Source organism: Fistularia commersonii, chromosome 14, assembly GCF_037954325.1.
Source record: "Fistularia commersonii isolate RoL2024-O1a breed Wild chromosome 14, RoL_Fcom_v1.0, whole genome shotgun sequence".
NCBI classification, from domain to species: Eukaryota; Metazoa; Chordata; class Actinopteri; order Syngnathiformes; family Fistulariidae; genus Fistularia; species Fistularia commersonii.
This window is the reverse complement of record NC_141297.1, coordinates 2,701,495-2,722,016: the sequence shown is the minus strand read 5'-3', so window position 1 is coordinate 2,722,016 and position 20,522 is coordinate 2,701,495. Positions and strand designations below refer to the sequence as shown.

Here is a 20,522-nt window from a genome sequence, read left to right as displayed (position 1 = left end):
TGGGAAACTAAAAGCCTTCACTCGAAGAAACGTCTTGGAGTGAAGAAATTCAAGTCCAGTTGCCGCCACAAGAAGATTTCTGTAGGAGAAGATGTGCGGTTTCTTTATGACAGGTGAATGAGTGGGTGAATGGTTTCAATCTCTCTACATCATATGTGTCAAACTCTGGCCCGCGGGCCAAGTTTGGCCCGCACTGTAATTATATTTGGCCCACATACCAAATGACTTGTTTACTTTAGTTTAAAAAGTTTATTAGGACAATTACATTAAGCACGGAGGCAGAGATGTTTGTACCAGATTGTAGCTCATAGCTAATTTCCATCTGTAGTCCTGGGAAGACAATACAAATATAAAACTGTATAAATGAACAATATATATGAAATATACAAATAGGCAATAAAATAACTATACAATATATAAACAGGCAATAAAATAAGTAAAACCCAAGTTGAAAGTGATATTGTTGTGATATTATTAGTTTGGTCATCAGATGTTACCCAGAAGGTTAAGACTATTAAACTATTAGAGCGTGCACGCCGGTATAGTCTACAGTGCATGTACCGCTAATGCTACAAATTCCAGAATTTTCTGCTGGTGTTTTGGCACGAAAATCCCAACAGGACCCATAAACGCCCTCGCCACTGTGTACAGTAGTCATAGCGATGTTTGCTAATACTGGCGCCCTGCTACTTAGGCAGAAAACAGGATTTTGCATGTGTGCAATATTAAGATATATATTGTATACAGGACTGTCTCAGAAAATTAGGATATTGTGATAAAGTTCTTTATCTTCTCTAATGCAATTAAAAAAACAAAAATTACTTTTTCATGATATTCTAATATTTTGAGATAGGATTTTTGAGTTTTCTTAAGATGTAAGCCATAATCAGCAATATTAAAGTAATAAAAGCCTTGCAATATTTCAGTTGATGAATCCAGAATGTATGACATTTTTGTTTTTGTAATTTTTGTAATTGCATTACAGAAGATGAAGAACTTTATCACAATATTCTAATATTCTGAGATAGTCCTGTAGTATTAAGCTACACTTGTTCCATGTTTTGCTTTTAAGCAAAATTTGTTTGGGTCCATATAAAAAGGTTTATTTTAATATGTGGAGGAATAAATATAAATTTTGTCCCAATTTTGAATTTTGGCGTATTTGAGTTTGACACCCCTGCTCTAGATGCATCGACCCGTCCGGTGACAGTTAATCCACAGATAAAACATTGACGAATGAATGAATGATAGTCAATTTATCAGTCCATGCTGCATGTTGTAGAGCAGGAAGATCAACCAAGCGGGACGGTTGTTGTAAATAACCCTGGCTGCCATTCCTTTCTTTACCGGCGACCTCCGAGTGACCCTCACGGGTCGCACCGAACGCCCCGCTAAGTGCATCCGCAACCTCCGCGGCGCCGATGGGATCATCCGAGGCCACGGCCGCGAGCGACGGCCTCCCGTCAGTCCGCCATGCCGCAGGATTCTCCTGGATAATTACCCATGCGTGTGTGTGTGTGTGTGTGTGTGCATGACAAGCACACATGTTTGCTGACATTCCTGTGCTTTTCATTCCCGACACATGAGCCGTAAATGTTATTTCCTTGTCGGCCCCCGCGACGCCCTCCGCCTGACAGGGCTTCATTCGCGGCCTGGCGGGCAGTTAGCACGTTTTAGTCGCTATTGCGCGGCGGAGAACGTACGGGAGGTCGGGAGAAGCGGCGAGGAGAGGGTGTGCGGTTAACACGCCACGTTCGGCTCGCAGGCAAGATTTCATGCCTGCTGCAGGAGAGGGCTCTTACCGTTGACTGATGGCTGAGTCACTCCGCTGCGATACAGACGGCATCTGTTGGAGGGAATTTAATGCAGCTCAGATCCTCCCTGTGAATTATGAGTTTTCATAAGCTTGCTGCGATATTGCCGCGTGATTGTCGACAGCTTCGAGGAAGGCCTCGATTTTTTTCCTGGGAGGAGGGTGACCCTGTGGCACTCCCGTTTTTTTTTTTTTTTTCCTTTGTGCCCAAGAAGGTTATCTCCTCCGGACTGCGCCCCAGAAATAAAAGGGGAGGTTCGCGTTCGCGTTTTGATCGTGACGAGCCGTGGATCCGTATAAACCTGCAGCCGGCAGTTTCTGTATTATTAATTTAAGATTCAATATTTGAACAGAAAGCTCATGGACGTGAACAGTTAGCTCATGAACAGTTAGCTCGTGAACGTGAACAATTAGCTCATGGATGTGAAGTTAGCTCATGGGTGCCAACAGTTAGCTCATGGACGTAAAGTTAGCTCATGGATTTCAACATTTAGCTCATGAACAGCTAGCTCATGGACATGAACAGTGAGCCCATGAACAGCTAGCTTATGGATGCTAACAGTGAGCTCATGGACGTGAAGTTTGCTCATGGATGTGAACACTTAGCTCATGAACATGAACTGTTACCTCATGGTTTCGAACAGTTAGCTCATGGACACAAGAGTTAGCTCAGGAATGTGAACTTAGCTCATGGGCATGAACAGTTAGCTTATTGATGCGAACAGTTAGATAATGGATGTGAACAGTTAGCTCATGAACATGAACAGTTAGTTCATTTACATGAACAGTTAGCTCATGGACGTGAACATATAGCTCATGAACATGAGCATTTAGCTCATGGACGCAAATAGTTAATTAATTTACAGCAACAGTTAGCACATGGTAACATTTAGCTCATGAACATGAACAGTTAGCTCATGGACGTGAACAGTGAGCTCATGGGCGCCAACAGTGAGCTCATGGACGTGAAGTTAGCTCATGGATGTGAACAGCGAGCTCATGGATGTAAACATTTGGCTCATGAACATGAACTGTTACCTCATGGTTTCGAACAGTTAGCTCATGGATGCAAGCGTTAGCTCAGGAATGTGAACCTAGCTCATGGACATGAACAGTTAGCTTATTGATGCGAACAGTTAGCCAATAGATGTGAATAGTTAGCTCATGAACATGAACAGTTACTTCATTTACAGGAACATTTAGCTCATGGATGCAAATAGTTAATGAATTTACAGCAACAGTTAGCACATGGTAACATTTAGCTCATGAACATGAACAGTTAGCTCATGGATGTGAACAGTTAGTTCATGGACGTGAAGTTAGCCCATGGACACAAACAATTAGCTCATGGATGTGACGTTAGCCATGAACTGCTGTCATGCGTCGAATCGCACGTCTCACCTTGGCAGACATATTGGATTCACTGAACGTGGGAACAGCCATGAACAGCCATGAGCTGCATGTCACGTCATGACCCTTGTTAGATCTTGGACCCCGTTAACGTTGGTGCTAAGTGGTCCATCCATCAGAGATTAAATGCAGCGGTCATGTCTCGACAGTGTACATCCCATACCGACTAAATTAAGGGCCGGGTTGGATCCTAAAGTGGGGCGGACTGTGGAGAACGACCCAAAGTACCAAAAGCAAATTGGGGTAAAATGGGGGTTCATTCACACACTCTGTACAAATGTTGTGAACAGTTAGCTCGTGGACGGAAACATTTAGCACACGGACATGAACAGTTAGCTCATGGATGTGAAGAGTTAGCACATGGACGTGAACAGTTAGCTCATGGACGTGACGTTAGCCCATGCATGTGAGCAATTAGCTAATGGACGTGAAACAGTTAGCTCATGGGCGTGAACAGTTGGCTCATGGAAGCGAAGAGTTAGCTCAGGGGCGCAAACAGTTAGCCCATGGATGTGAACAGTTAGCTCGTGGACGGAAACAGTCGGCTCATGGACGTAAAGTTAGCTCATGGATGTGAACAGTTAGTTCATGGATGTGAAGTTAGCTAATGGACATGAACAGTTAGCTCATGAACGGAAAGTTAGCGGTTAACGGTTAGCTTACGGTGTGTTTGAGTCACAGAGTGAGAGCCTCGGCACAGCTCCGTCAACTTCTACTACAGTGTGGCTGAAACTCCTCATCAGTTGGAAGGGGCTGCTATTTTTTGCATGTTTCTTGTTTTAGTGTCTGTGTATGTGTGTGTGTGTGTGTCTGAGTGTGTGTGTAGGAGGGGTGTGTGTGATGATGTGCGGTCTTCCAAATACATGCACCGGTCACTAGAGCTCCACTTAGTGGTCGTGGTGGAGAACTGTTCAGCTCTGTGCTGCTTCTGCACGCTAACGTTCTGCCGTCCTCGAGGATCAGGGAGGAGGAACCTGACAGGTTCTTACGTTCTCTGCAAGAATTCATGAAAACCTTTGTTCTGCAGTGTTTTCACTTTATTAAACAGTATCCCCATAGATTCATTCCTCATTCCTAAGTGTCCATTCACTCTGTCATTCATATGGACACATGCAGATAACATATGATAAAATGTTTTTAAATCCCGAAGGAATTCATCGTGCCTGGCGGCTCTAAAAATGAAAAGCGAGGAGCGATAGTGCACGTGACGGTTGAAAATATCGCACGTTTCACCCGGCGTTACGTGATGTGATCCGAGATATATTGCTCCTGATAATGAATTAGATTAAAAAAAGCACATGCTGTCATGTGATTTCCTTCACTCAGTAAAACACCTTTGGCCCATTATGGCCTATATCTTCTAAACTTGCGGCTGGATTTCAGTGTAATGTATGTATATTGTGTAGAATCACATCCTATTCAACATATTCAGCACCAGGTCGTAAGAATTCCAGCTGCACAATGTCGCCAAACACCTTCTCAGAGGCAGCCCACATTATTGCAGGGGATCTTAACCATGTTGATTTTGAAGCTAGTGTTACATGTTAGCATGTCAACATGTTAAATGTGTCACCACAGGTGAAAATAGTCTATACCGGGGGTGTCAAGCGTACGGCCCGCGGGCCAGTACCGGCCCACCAGGGGGTCCAATCTGGCCCGTGGAATAAATTTACAACTTGAAAAAATACATAAAAATCATGAACTATTTTTTTCTTAAATAAAAATGCAATCCCTATATCGTCTGCTCGGGATGCACTGTTTTAGTCATTGTTAGCAACACGGCACAACACTATGTGACTCAGAACTTACAGCAGATGGCAGCGATGCGGCTTCCGGATCTGTAAATAGCATATTTACTTATTTTACTTATTGTTAGAAATTTACCTGCTTTTCCTTTTGGCCTCGACGCCCTCATCAGTAAGATGTCGTTGTCAAAAAAAGAGAAAAGAGGACACAGAGTGAAGGGTTTTTCAAGAAAAATGAACCACTTCTTATTTGTTTGTTGATGTTAATAAGAAACCTCTATGCTTGTTGTGGATGCAGCAAATTTGGATGCCTCTATGACAGTGTTTCCCAACCTTTTTTGAGCCGCGGCACATATTTTACATTAGAAAAATCACACGGCACACCACCAAATACATATGTCAAAAACATTTTTTAACGAATTAGAATGAAACCGTAGTCTCAATTTACTTCGTGTGAAATCTAATGTATCTAATATCTGTAGATTCATCAAGTTGCAATGCAAATTTCCCACTGATGTGCAACTTTTCCAGAACACTTTTTTGCAATGTCTGAAGACATGTCATCAATATGTCTGAAAATGGTAATATTTAAGAGAACTGGCTATTTCTTTATCAACGCCAGAGCCGAGCATTTCTTCTACAATGATTTTGCCGGCAGGTAGTTTTAATGTTTTGCTGTTTGGATTTAGAGACGAGTTCAGCAACTTTATAGCAGCTTTCACTGCTTTCTCACTCGTCTTGGTAGTTTTCAACAACGCTGCCTGTTTGTTTACGCAGATACTAGTACTTTTTATTTTAAAAATGTATCACGCAAAGCGTCACTAATCACTCTGATACACAGATGCACAGGTTAATTCACTAGCCGTTGCCATGGAATGCACACGCTGCCCACATAGACATGGGAAGACACATTATTTGCGTTGGATAAATAATTTTCGGACCAATCAGGTGAAAGTGGGCATTTTTCCACGGCACACCTGATGATGGTGAAAAATTTAACAAAATCCACAAAGGCATAGCTTTGATGAAATTACACACACTTTTCTTAATCAATCTCAGGCTGTTCGTTGTGTGTTTTTTAAAGGAACACTTCATCACATAGGAAGATTTTTATCATTTACCTGTTCTTTACACTAAAACAAAGGAAAAAATTGGACTTGTGTTACTTCTATGTAATCACGCTATGATTTCACTGGTCCGGACCCCCTTCACATCAAATTAGGCCGTAAATGAGTTTGACCCCCCTGGTCTCTACAAACATCAAGCGCAGCTACAGGGCCGTACAGCGACCCCATTCTGGCCTATCAGATCACTTGTCCCTGCTGTTGTTACCTACATGCACCATCCGAAAGAAAAAAAAGATCCTCCCATAACAAAAAACAGTAAAAAAATTTTAGCCCGATGGCGCCTGTCAGCAACTCCAGGACCCGAAGCGTCCGCCTCGACAGTTTCAACTGTCACAGTGGACGGGCAAATTCAGGTGTGCCCTAACCAGAAGCTGTGGATGACCAAAGAAGTCAAAATAGAAAGGAACAGTGCCTTCAGGTCTGAGGATAAGACTGAGGAATAAGAGAGGCCAAAATATCATATAAAAGGAGAATCGAGGATCAGTTCAGCAGCAGTGACATACAGGAGGGGTGGCGAGGAGTCCAAAATATCACCAACTATCGGTCCTAGCTCATGGTGATGCCACACTGGCCGAGAAAGGGTTGTCCTTGGTTGTATCGTTTGAGGACAACAGGTAGAAAAGACCTCTGGTTGCATTCTGTGGTGCTCCTTGGTGGTCTCCAAGCTGAAGGTCCTCTGGTGGAACTCCAATGTGTCGTCCCTGATAGCTTCCTCGGCGTCCTCCTCTCTGACACCTAAGCTAACGACTCCAGCGCTACTCCCAGGACAAGGTAGCCTTCCTGATGCCTTCAACCTGCTGTCCACAACTTAGAAGATCACATGGACGTTGGACGAAATCACATGGACGAAATCGGCCTCTTGTGGTTTTAGTCCAGTCCTGTTTATTGTCCACGATGTAGATGGAGATGGGGTTCAGACGGGTCCTCCGTTTTCCTAAAGTCCACCACCGAGTCCTTCGTCCACAGCACTCCACAATCTCATTCAAACATCTGGACAATTTAGGGTCTCCATTAAACCTGCTGTATGTTTTTGGACACTGAGAGGAAACCGGAGAACCCGGAGGAACCCCAGATGGACCAGAGCCTGAGACGAAGCCATTACATTTCAATTCCCATCTGTGTTTTCCCCCTTTTCCTGCAGGATGAGCCGCTCAGGCCTGGACCCCTTGTTGACTGCCGTCGTGCTATGAGGACCACATCTCAGCCACGATGAAAGGGTTAGGCGCCAACCGCAGTCGTCATCTGTCCGACTCCTGTGAACCGCCCGGCTGCCCGCAGAAGCCGCTCTGTCCCCTGACGTCCGACGGCCACCGCTCCTTCCTGTTGAGCCCGACGCCGAACCACTACGGCACTCTGGACCCTCACCTCCACCAGTGCGCTCCCACCAGCCCGACCGCCATGACCCCGGACTGCCTGCTGCCTTTTAGCCAGATCTCCAACAGCAGCACCTTCCCTCGTCTCCAGTTCCCCGCCCAGGTCGACCAGATTGACTGCCCCGGGGGTTGCATGGCGGGCGGAGTGGGCGGAACCGGCCAGGCGGGCCGGGCGGGTACGCTGTCCTCCTCCCTGTCCATGGGTATGGGCCTGGGTTTGGGCCTCAGCGGCGCGCCGATGATCACAAGCGGATCGGCCACCATCTCGTCCGCGGCGGCGGCCAAAATGAACCGTTTACCGTCCAACCTTCTGGATCAGCTGGAGAGGCATCTCCCGCTGCAGCGCGACGGCTTCAGCACGCTGCAGTTCCACCACCGCGGGCGCATGTCCAAGCAACGCAGCGAGAGCCCGGGACGGATACGGCACCTGATGCACTCCGTCCAGAAGCTGTTCGCCAAGTCCCAGTCCTTGGAGAACTCCGCGATCAAAGGGAATCTGAACGGACGTGCCGCCGGAGGGGTTGGCGGCGAGGACGGCAGGCCGACACGTAGGAGCAAGAGTAAAGACAGGGCTAAGACCGAGGGGCCGAAGCAGAGATCCAGGCCGAACGCGCTCGGCCTCTGGAGCTCGGACGACGCACTCGACACAGACGCTACCAAAGCTGGCACTATCGCCGTAGGGTACCGCAACCCGCTGAGCATGATGACCCTCGGTAGAGCGGTATCCGACAGCCAGGCCTCACTCAGACACATCCCACAGGGCTACAACACCATCTCCGTCCATTCCCTGAAATCCTCCAAAAGCAGCGGCGACCTCAAGCTCCTGGCGTGCCCGGCGGCGCAGGCAGCGGCGGCGGCGGCGGCCAAGGGGGACGAGGACGAGGAGGGGAGGACCAGGAGCAAGGACGACACGCTGGTGAAAAGGGGCTCCTGGTCCACCCTCACCCTCACCCAGGCCAGGCAGGTGTTGCAGAAGGGCTCGGCCACGGTCAACAGGACCCTGCTAAAGTCCAAGTCCTGCCACCAGGATCTGGCGCAGCAGTTTCTTCAGGTAGGAGGGCCAGTGAGTATCCATCTTCATTTCACACAAGTTCACCCGATGATTAGCTTAGCTCGACTTGCGCCGTCATCAAACCATTCTCAGTCCGTCCCCAAGAGGGTTCATCCCAGAGGCGAGCGCCTCACCAGAAGGTTCAAGAAGCTACTGTTGCACCCCAGGTTCCACTCGGGGACTGGGCCGGTACCCTGGGCCGCGGTCGGGCCAAAGGGTCCGAGATCCCGTGCCGAAGGATGCGCAGCGGCAGCTACGTGAAAGCGATGGGAGACCTGGAGGACAGCGAGGACTCGGAGGGGAGCCCCAAGCCGTCCCCCAAATCCGCCGCCCGGCGCCAGAGCTACCTGAAGGCCACGCAGCACTCCCTGAGCGAGCAGCAGCCTCCGCCGCCGCCGCGCAAGTGAGTCCCTCCATCGTCGCTCCCTCATTGTTCCGCCGTTTTAATCTAAATCCACGAGAACTTGCTCGGATGAGCGTCTCTGTCGTTCTCAGATGTAGTCAGCAGGTGGCGGCATCTTGTCACGCGAACCGGGAAGGGTAGCCTAAACAAGGAGGGGACGGGACATGAAATGGTTCGGTGTAGAAACGAAAAAAAAAAAAAAAAAAAAAAAACAGAGGTGAACTCTGCCGTTTGTTTTGCCCTTCCATCCCACGCCGGCAGGCCGCGTTGCTACGCTCTCATGCGGGAGGATTTTCGTTGGTCTCCGCTGCAGGGCGCGTGCTCTATGCAGCATCTGAGGTCAGTGCCATCCATAGGCTGGGCGGTGCGGCCGTCAACCCTGCCTCTACCACCGCCACCGCCACCGCCACCGCCGCCTTTTCTCCTCTAACCTCCCCGTTCCTTTATCCACCTCACCCCTGCTCCCCTCCCCCTAGCGAGTAGGTGTTCTCAGTCCGTGACCCAGCCTCCCCACCTTCCCCTCCCCCCTCCCCGAGCACCACCCCGATTTCATCAAAACTCGCTTGCCTTCCCACACGGATTTGCCCCGACGCGAGCCGAGCGGGCCGGCCAGCCAGAACAGAGGAAACGCAAACCGTAAAAACATCCACGTCAGAGCCCATTCCTGAAATCTCCAAATGACTCGTCAACCTGTTTCCTCTGCGCTGCCGCGCACATCGCTATTCACATATTGATTTAATCGATGTGATTGAAAGAAAAGTTTCTCCCGCGTCCTGACGATTATCGTCCGCAGCTCCCTGCCGTCGTTGAAGGAACTGTCCACCAACCGGAGTCTGGATAACCTGGACTGCCTGGTGAGCTCGCTGGAGGCCCCGCCGCGCCGGAGGAACAAGGATTTTGGCCAGTGCTCCGGCACGCTGGGCAGGGGGTCGGCCGCTCAGGTACGTCCACCATTTATTTATATATATATATTTTTTTTTTTCAAACTTGCAGATTCTAATCACGACCTACATGCACGGCAGTGATTTTTAATTTTTTTTTTTTTTTTTTTGTGTGTCTCGATATATGGCCCCGTGATTGGTCCCTGGTCCAGGGGTCGGCAACCCGCGGCTTTTGACTATTTATTTAAAATGTATTTTATTTTAGTTTGTTCGCTTTTAAAAAGTCATTTTAAAATTTTTGTCACTCTTAATGAGAGAGGCCGGTGTTTTTCGTTTTCTACCAGTGGATAATTTAAGCTCTGCTTTTTTTTTTTCCGACATAGATGAAGGACTCAAATAGGCAGTGAGTATTTTGCTGAAATATAAGCTTCAACCCAACGTCTCATGCAGAGATGTCATTTGGTTTTCTCCGCAATTGTTGATGTAATTCAATGATCCCATGCTTGGGAAATTGTTTCGCAGCAGCAACAAGACAAGCTAAAAATAAAAATAAATGCAAAACAATAATAAAATGAACAAAAGTATAGGGTGTAATTTAAATAAAATGTCTCATATTTACCAATTTACAGGAATAGATAATGAGCAAAAAAATGCAGCACATACTTTGTTTATACATAGCATAAAGACATCAAAAATAACGTTATGTGCTGTGTTAATTCATTTTGAATTTCAAAACGGTTGTATGGCCCCCGGTGTTTTCTTTATGACGGGTCCTAATGGCTCTTTGAGTTGCCGACCCCAGTCCAGGGTGGACCCACGTTTCACACATCGACAGCTGGGAACGGCCTCAGCGACCCCGACTGCAAGATTAGCGAAATAGATGATGAATGAATAAATTAATTTTTTCCTCTATTGCTATCGATGTAGCAAAGGTCAAAGGTCAAAGTAAGTGACTGTTAGCATGTTAGCATTTCAGATCTCCATCTCAAGGTGGATATAGATAATGTATGAATAAATTAATTTTTTTCCTCTATTGCTATCGATGTAGCAAAGGTCAAAGGTCAAAGTAAGTGGCTGTTAGCATGTTAGCATTTCAGACCTCCATCTCAAGGTGGATATAGATAATGTATGAATAAATTAATTTTTTTCCTCTATTGCTATCGATGTAGCAAAGGTCAAAGGTCAAAGTAAGTGGCTGTTAGCATGTTAGCATTTCAGACCTCCATCTCAAGGTGGATATAGATAATGTATGAATAAATTAATTTTTTTCCTCTATTGCTATCGATGTAGCAAAGGTCAAAGTTCAAAGTAAGTGACTGTTAGCATGTTAGCATTTCAGATCTCCATCCCAGGGTGGATATAGATAATGAATGAATAAATTAATTTTTTCTTCTATTGCTATTGATGTAGCAAAGGTCAAAGGTCAAAGTAAGTGACTGTTAGCTTGTTGGCATTTCAGATCTCCATCTCAAGGTAGATATAGATAATGTATGAATAAATTAATTTTTTTCCCCTATTGCTATCGATGTAGCAAAGGTCAAAGGTCAAAGTAAGTGACTGTTAGCATGTTAGCATTTCAGATCTCCATCTCAAGGTGGTCCAGCTCACCGGGGTGTGTGTGTGTGTGTGGATGATGAGGTGCACGTTTCTCAGCTTGCCATTTGTCCTCAGCGTGTCAGTCTGCGCACGTTCTTGCAGGTATGCGGGCAGGGTTTTGGCCACTCGCTTCCGCACCGAGAGGGGGAATCTCAAGCCGTGGAGGCCCTGGATCTCCCCGCGCCCACGTGCTTCCGGTCACGCAGCCACAGCTACCTGCGAGCCATCCAGGCGGGCTGCTCCCAGGACGAAGACACGGCCTCCTTGGACTCGGACTCGCCGCCTCCCACCGCCGCAAGCTACGGCTACAGCTCCAACACGAGTGAGTACCGCTCAGGACCCAGAGCTCAGCTGTTAGAGTAACACCAGCACTCACATTTACGAGGTTCTGCAGCCTCGCTGTGTCTCGATGCAAACGTGCGATATCGTGGCCGGTGAAAATGGAAAACCTGGATCGGGATAGTGAATCGTTTGAATGCTTTTCACTGATTCGGATCAAAAGGTGGGATGATTTAATAATTGAAATGACACTGAAAACTGGTTCAAACTTCCCAGTGCATCCGTCCGATATTAACCAAATGTTAGTTTTAAAGGATGATAATAAATGAATTAGAAAAAATTAATAAAATCTGACAGTCGATACAAAGTTATCTGAAAATTTCTCAAAAAAATCGGAATCATCTAGAATATAAGTTGTTATCAATAAATGTGCTAATTTTAGTTAAAAAAAATTACAATGATAAAAATAGACAGAGTCCTTTCTGATGATTCTGTTGGAAGGCTCTACTGTTGACAAAATGGACAACAACAAGCAACAATTTACGCTTTTAGCTTCTCCATTTACTTATTCGATTTACCATTTCCAGTAAGAAATATGGATTACTCGAGTTGTTACTGGCGTTTAAAGGCGTGTGAAATATGGCAGCGATCACACAGAGCTGCTATCTCCATCCATCCTTATCCTCAACTTTATATATCTCTTATTATTTTTAATAAACGCGGGATGCTTATCAATGAGCATTATGTGAAAAATGACAGTTTCCTTAATTTTTCTGAATTGTATTAGTTCAATTGGCCCGCAGAGAACTATGTTTACAGACAGGAGCATCAGGTGTGTGTCATTTGTGATATCGACCTTCCCTCTACTTGATTGTCAATGATGATACATGTGTCTTATGTACGTTACAAGTGATCGGAACACGTATTCTGTTAAAAATGTAGTTCACTATTATTCACTCTTATCACCAATGCTATATATTGTTGCTTTATGTCTGCATTAAAATGATTTTTTTAAAAAACAAAACAAAACACAAAAGTACGTTTTCTGTTAACGGAATAAAATACTGTTTCCGATGCGCTGTGAAAATGAAAGAATTGTACGTTTATTATTTTCCCTTTTTTTTTTTTTTTTTTTGAAACACATCATGCACTTGGCCTCGGACATGTTATTGTATTTGATATTTTCGGATCGTGATGATTTTCCCCGGTAACCGTGTCAGTGTGTATTGTCTTATTTTCTCCCCCCTTGTTTCTTGTAAAGTCACCCAACCGTGTCATGCACATAAATATGCCGAAAATAGTGAGATGAGATCTTTAAGGATGTCAACATCAGCAGAAGCACTTGCATCAGCCAGAACTTGAGAAGAAAGCCCATGAACTCCCATGAATACACCCTTCGGAGCAAGTGAACAATCATTGATGACTCAATTATGATCTAATATATTGCAGTCTTGTTCAAAAAAAAAAAAAAAAAAAAAAAAGCTGTAATAGCAGTGCAATACACACGAGAGCAATGGATTTCCCCCGTGATTGTGCAGCTTCCAGAGAAGCTGCAGGGGTTTTGCGTGGGAACTTGTGTCCAGTGGAACAAGAATGTGGATTTGCAGCAACATGGCGTGCAAAGGGTTAATACAAGCAGGGCCGTGCATAAGTCATTCATGGCCCCGGGGCCCCGTTTCGGGGGCCCCCCTATACTAACCATGGATCGGCAAGCTTTGAGCCCCCTCACACACACACACACACACACACACACACACACACACACACACACACACACACACACACACACACACACACACGAAACACGCCTATTGTTGACAGCGTTACGATGAGGGCTCCGCCAATCGCTGGCGTTCCCGGTGACAGCGATGACAGCGTTGTCCAATCGCGTTGCGCAAAGCCGTCACGGGTGAACCGCGCAATCCAATCACCGTCGACAAGGGCGTGTACTACGAATCTTTTCTTCGCGGCTCCGCTGCCCAGTCCCGGGTCGCTGTAAATCTCACGACCGGGCGCCGTTCGCCCGGCCACGTCTCGTCCGCATTTCACGAATGAACGGGGAAATAAGGATTTTCCGAGTCGCCGGCGATACAGTAAGGTTCCCGCCGCCGCCTCTTACGCGTTAGCTTCGCTCGGCTTGGTAGCGGTGACGAGCTAACGCGAGCTATCGTGAATGGGTTAACTTAGCTAGCTAACGTGGATGAAGAAAGAGGTTGAAACCCTTAATGCGGGTTGTTAGCAAGCTATCGGTGACGGCAGGCGGGTTCCGCGGCTGCCGCTGACAGAGTGCCGGTATGAACGGGGCGTACCGGCCACCGGGGATACATTGAAAAAAACCCGGTTATATTTCCCTTGACGTTTATAAATCACGTTAAATGACCGGCGTGGTGTCGCGAGCACGCCCCGGTGGGGAGCGGTGTGGCTAGCGGCGCGAAGCTAACAGTAGCTCAGGCGTCAACATCCGAGTAGGTGGGCAGCTCGGTTTTGTGTTTTAACACACGTCGCAAAAAGTGCCTAATCCGACGTGTCATAACCCCCTGATCGGAACCCCTCTGGTTCTTTTCGGAAAAATTAAATCTTTGAAAGTTTGCACTGATCGTTTTTCCAGCAGACGAGCGCTCCCGCACTTTGCTGTCAAGAGACTTGTCTCGACTGTCTGCTAAACCACGCTGTGATTTCTCTGAAGGGACCCATATGCTGGAAAAAGAAAAAAGCAAGATCGACTTTTTCCACTTTTATTCCCAGGATCAACATGTGACAGTGATACGAGGTCAGAGGCACAGAGGACGCTATGTATCGCACTTATCATCAGACAAAGTTTGTTTCTTGAGGGTTGTTCCTGGTGTTGGAGTTGAGGCTTTTCCTCGCTGCAAAGCTTCGCCTTGATCAGGTCAAAATAGGTATCTGTTCTAAATTAGATTCAGGTACGGTCCTATTGCTCAGTGTCTGTAAATACGTCTTTTCAAAGTGAACATAAACCCAACTGTATTTTCCACAGAGGTGCTTTTCTAGCTGGGATGTTACTTCTAACTCAGGATAAAGCAACCGTGTGTCAAGACACGATCAATAATGTATTGGCTTCCTGTCCGGTGTTTCACCGGAGGTTAGCGCTGTGCGGTGAATGTGTTTGGATAATTCTCAGGGCTTTTTACAAAGGACACCTGACAATAAGAGACGCGGAGTTACTGCATCAGAGAGAAACCAAGACAATAGCTTGTCTGCTCACCGTTGCTATTGTCAAGCGGGGAGTCGGGCTGTCCTTCTATTCAGACGTCCTTCTATTCTACTGAAATGTGTTGGAAACATCTTTGCACTTGTCATCTCCGAACGCTGGGTGTCATCGAGCGTACAGGCTCGGAGCCCTCATTTCAGGAGGGGAGGGCCTCTAATAGTATCCGGTAATGTATTGCGCAACGTGTGCTGCGTCCCTGTATTCGCCGTGGATGGACAGACAGTGAGTCATCCACGGTTATTACATGCACTTCCTGTTACCCTCATTGATGAGGTAATCTCGCCACTGAATGGACACAGTAGCTGAGGATTCAGAGGAAGGTCAAAAGCGAGGGCGTGCAGAGTTCATGGGCAGCGTGGCTGGCACACGTAGTAAACTCCAGTCACGTTATTTGTGATATTGAGGAATCGATGGCAAAAGTTGGGGTAAAAATAGTAAAACAAAAAAAGAAATCCACCTGTTTTTTGTGCTCTTCAATTGATTTGTATCACAGATTCATACTTCTGCCAAATTTTGATCAGCTCTCGTTATTTTTAGGTTTATTGACTAGACTTGTGGCGACTTGACTGAACACCGGGCCACGGTTGAGAACGCCAGACACCCAACCAAGTTGTTCAAAATGGCTCGATTTTTAGAGACAAAACCAGTTTGCCCTCTTTTCCCAAAAGGTGACACCCTGCATCCCCTAAGGTATGCTCAACAAATATGCTTACTTTTTGTATTTGTTTATTTAGTTCAACCTGTACAGAATAACTGTTGGCTGACCCCAGGCTCTGTAGAGTGCATGAAAGAAAATTACTGAAATTAAATCTGCCCCCGTTCCCCTTTTCAGTATTTGGTTGAATAATCACCTGAAATATCTGGTATTTAATAATATGTAGGTGCGCTGCTTAGACTTGTATCCGAGCTTCAGATAACGAAAGGCCCTCGACGTGTTTCCTTACATCAGCTGATCAGTCTGTGACCCAGATTGTTGGCCCGGTGCAACAGGTCAGACATATGACCATAGGAGATTGTAGGATTTGTGAATACGCGTCTGTGGCCAAGTCTCGCAGTGAAGAGTCTGCTTGACCGCTTGGATTTTGTCTATATATCGCACGGATGGTTTTGAAGCGGTTTTGAAGTGCTACTCTCTGCACTGGCAAATCATAAAGAACTCGCAGCCTGGCTGTTGGTGAGATCACGGTGGCTTTTGCTACCAGCGTTGTCACTCTCTAACTGTTAGAGACTCTGTCCTGCCGGTATGTGAGTATTTTGTGCTAAATACCAGCCTGGCCGGCTTTCTATCTCATCATTTAACAATATAGTGAGCTACTTGTTCCAGTGCCTTTCTCTTACGATGTTTTTACTCACCCGCCCAGAGATTTGATTATTTGTACATTTCTGCTTATTCAAGACATTTCTGCTTATTCAAGACATTTCTGCTGAGACCGCACAGACTCTGTGGTACAAACAAATGCCCCTGTGTCCGTCAACAACAGCAGAGCGAGAACAACATGAGTCCAATAATCTGCTGTCATTCAGTTTCCACAGGAACTTCACATCACCGGTAAAGGTTGGACGATGCCGTGACAACGGCCGACCCCCAACCGTGTCGCAATATATATTCTGTTGTTGTTGTGATGATGAATTGCAACCGCGGGAAGAAATATTGTCTTTGTCACAGAAGAACAAAAGTACCCGTGAAACAAAATCTCCCAATTTCGTATTTATTTTTATTTTTCACACTAGTTTCACTTACTGTTTCACTATACTGCGTAGCATAATGCGGCTCAGTGTCTTTTTAACACGCATGTAAAGAAAACAACAATTATATTACTTTTGTAACGCTAATGCACATTTGCACAGTTTGACATCCTGGTTTTCTGGATGTCTGGAGGTGGGGATTGATTAACTATTGGAACCTGATTGCTGGCCGGGTCGCTGATAAGATCCGAGCCCGATCCTCCGCTTTATGGCCGTGTCAATAGACACGTTGTCATGTTGCCACGTCGAGCTGCCGATCGTCTTCGACGGGACTTATCCAGCCACGTCTATTCGCACTTCTTGGCTCACATCCTGATTTTTCAAAGGTCGAACCTGAGTGAGCTTGATTATTGTTTATGAGACACGGGAGCCGCATTCCTTTTGTATCTTACCACAGCCGCCTACGAAACCGCACTCGTAAAAGCGTAATGATTTTTACTGCGACGGAACAACTGGCAAGGACACTTAGCAGTTCTTAATCGAACGCCTTTCACCCCCGGTGAGTTTGAATATTTGAATTGACCTCGGGCCGAACGCACCGAAGCAAAAAACAGGGCCGAACACACCCTAGTATCGACTGAAATGTCGGTATATAGCCCTAAGGTTAAAATGAGCTCTCCTGCGTGCTCGCATTGCACTGACAAATGAAGAAAAACCATATTGGGGCGAAGGTTATTCCGTTTCAGTCAACGTCGCCTAAGTTGCATTCAGATTCATGCTGTGAACGGATAAATTTAGCTTCGCCGATGAAGTGTTGAATTCCCCCGCCGAAGGCACCCCCGCGCGTGTTCCTGCTCCGCCGATGACCCTTTTTTTGTCGGCCAAGTTTCCCACATTAAAGGTGTTTCTCTTGTTTGATGTCTAAATAATACGGTTGTCCCTCTTTGTATTCAGCCACCGTGTTAAAAGAACTGGCTTTCCGAAGAAGTAAAAGTAAAGGATTTAGCCGGCGTCTCTAAGCTGGCTCTGCCCCAGAGACCAAGAGTCTGGGCAGCTTTTCCTCTCCTAATCACCTCCTGGCTTGGAGCCCATAGGTAGACGTCGAGCCAACCATCACGGCCATTATTACACCAGTACCCAAATGGATTACGCTCTTTGTGGGCGCAGCTAATTTACATGAAACCCATTCCCCGGTAACCTGATGGGCAAACGCAGCATTCAGCACCGCGTGTTTTCTGATAAATTACGGCGGCGCCGAAACCGTTTAAACCGCGCGGTTCGGGCTGACCGTCCGTTATGAGCAATTTCTTAAAATCGACTCCGTGGCTACCGTCGTCCGAGCGCTCCGGCTCGCAAGGGTACGAAAAGGGACGTAGGCTTGCGTTCATACCGTCCAGTCAAACAGGGCACATTTACATTACAATCAATCACTTCTTGAGTCAAACCGTCGATCTTTTAGGTGGGGGACGACATATGTATGCTTGTTATGGAAACTGTAGACATTCGTCTACACGTTGAAGGCTCTGAACGTTTTGTAAAGTATAAGCTTTCAGTGATTGACATTAACCCCGGCTTGTCCTTATCGGTCCATCTTGTCTTTTTCTTTTTCAGTCCTTTTAAATCCCCCCCCCCTCCCGCCCCCGTTCGCTCATCATTGGTGTCATCGCTTTGGAGCGCTTCTCCGACCGGGCAGCCGTCCCCCGAGGCCCGGCGCTCCCGGGCCGCTCGAGCTGCTCGTGAACTCAGCGGAGTGAATTCCACCACCGTGTTTGTGTACGTCGGTGGGATTTAATGAGCGCATAACTCCAGCTTTGTGTCACTCACCGTGTGACGGCAGTGCAGCCGCCTCGGAATTACAGGGTGTTTGGTTGCTATTTAGGCTGAAACCGAAAGAAAGACCTCTGCAATTTCAGAGTGCGGAGCTTTGAATTATTTGTGGGTCAGATAATTATTTTTTCTGTTGTCTTTTTTTTTTTTCTCTCTCTCTCTCTCTCTCTCTAAGAAATACTCCATCCATCATGTGTGTCAGCGGATGCTATAATTGGGCAAAGGATATTCGTCTGCCGCGTGTCTCGTTCTCTCATCTGCTGCCAGCCGGGCAGCTGTTTAAATAGCATCTACATAAAGCCGCCTCTACATCCCGCCAGCTTCAGCAGAAAGCCTGTGGTTTTTTCTTAGTTTCTCATGTTCTGAAGTTAACTTTGTATCATCCACCACATCCCCGCACTTTGACTGATGACAGCAAAAGAGGCCTCAGTCCCCATTCCTTATCCCTGAGTCAGATAGTAGATGATCGCTGTTTATTTGCTCTCAGGCGCCCCTTTCGTTTTCGGCGACGCGCCCGTGAATCTCGACTTTTGATATCTCCTCCCCGCGTTTAATATCTTTCTAACGAGACCGCCTTCCTCGCCTCGCCCACCTCTACCGACGGGCCAAAGCCCGGCCGCTATCGATTTATCATGTTTAATTGGCTGAAATGGTCGCCGACAAGGGTCAAATAGTTCCAGCGAGGGGACGGGCTGCAGAGACAGGCGCTCATCGACTGCTTGAAAGAGGGCCAACCGTCGGGCCAGTGTGTGACTGCCCGAAAGCCCGGGCATCACACCGGAGACGTTTCACATCACGTCTAACCCGTACTGTATTGTGTACACTATCGCTCCAGGATAGTTTGTTTAACCGCTTATTTAATCTAAACAGACCAAATAACAGAGCGTGAGCGTGATGTAACACACAGGTTCTCCGTGCAGCGGCACAAAATGAATTCCCATGGAAATTTCTGAAAGGAATAATAATAATAATAATACATAGGTTTTCTGTAGCGCTTTTCATGATACTCAAAGACGCTTTGCAAGTGAAAGACAGTGAGAGAATAGGTACCGAAGAAAGTGAAAAGAATGTTTTTTTTTTTTTTTAATTTTATTTTCCGCTTGCTAGTGAGGAAATAAGTGACCTATAAAGAATATTGTATGTGTATCTTGTTATGAGGTTTTGTAAGAATGTGTGTGACTCTGTCAAGGAACCTGTTCTAATAAATGTTCAAAAAAAAAAAAAAAGAAAGTGATAAGAATGATGGAACAGGAAGTGGCGCGCTGGAGCAAGGAGGTCCCTGGATGGATTCTAACAGGGTTCCTTTACGTGTGGAGTCTCCATGTTCTCCGGTCTCCGAAACATCCAGGAGGTTCATCGGAGACGCTACATTGTCCAAATGCGTGAATGAGAAGGTTCACCCTGAAAGTCTGTATTTTGTTAAAAAGAGTGTAAATTGGCAACAAATCACCCGAAAAGTTACCAAGAAGAACAGAATAGAATTGTATAACCAAACCAACAAACAGTAGCTAAGCAGAGGCCGAGAAAGGGGGAAGGTCTTGGTCGCTCGCAGGTTCCCAGAAACCGGATTAGAGTCTGTCTGATACTGGTGAATGATTGTTCCCCGAATATATAATAATTCTGTAAAACAGGTGTTTACAGAATTATTCGTAATCTCTGCATGAATAGTCGCTGTTCATTCATAACGTCGGCGAAACTCAAAACACAAAAGATTCTTCAATTTAGTTCCCGCCGCTCGGTGAGCAGGGTGTTTTGAAAAGAGCCGCGAGCGGAGAAGGCAAACGCCACAATTCATTGTCCGCCGAGCAAAGGATCTGCGAAGGAGTGGCGTGTCGGGAAAGATCCCCAGAGACAGATTGACGTAAATGGAGCAGCGCTGCCACCAGCAAGCTGACAGGGAAAATAGAGGTAGCACTAAGACGGACTTAATAACAGGCGTGATAAGGACAAAGTGCAGGTTTGTTTCCACATGATCCTTGTTGATAGTATTGTGTTTCAAACATTGGTTCGCCCCAGCTGGTCTTTGCGTAATAGCATTGTTGCTTTTTTTTTTTTTTTTTCTCCTCAAACTCAAGGCTCGCAGCTAGTAAACCGTCTTT

At 46.4% G+C, this 20,522-nt stretch overlaps 1 protein-coding gene across 2 annotated transcripts in view; it reads left to right on the top strand.

The window, feature by feature from the left end:
- The window catches only part of dlgap4a (discs, large (Drosophila) homolog-associated protein 4a), a 118,521-nt gene that overhangs the window by 86,996 nt on the left and 11,003 nt on the right, over positions 1–20,522 (top strand). Inside the window, exons 2-6 of one of the 2 annotated variants that reach the window (XM_086159618.1) lie at positions 7,237–8,519; positions 8,687–8,922; positions 9,184–9,261; positions 9,716–9,863; positions 11,502–11,721. In XM_086159618.1, the coding sequence (XP_086015744.1) occupies positions 7,305–8,519; positions 8,687–8,922; positions 9,184–9,261; positions 9,716–9,863; positions 11,502–11,721 (1,897 nt within the window). In that variant the 5' untranslated portion in view covers positions 7,237–7,304. The remainder of the gene's footprint in view (positions 1–7,236; positions 8,520–8,686; positions 8,923–9,183; positions 9,262–9,715; positions 9,864–11,501; positions 11,722–20,522) is intronic. The other variant, XM_086159619.1, reaches the window with a different exon arrangement.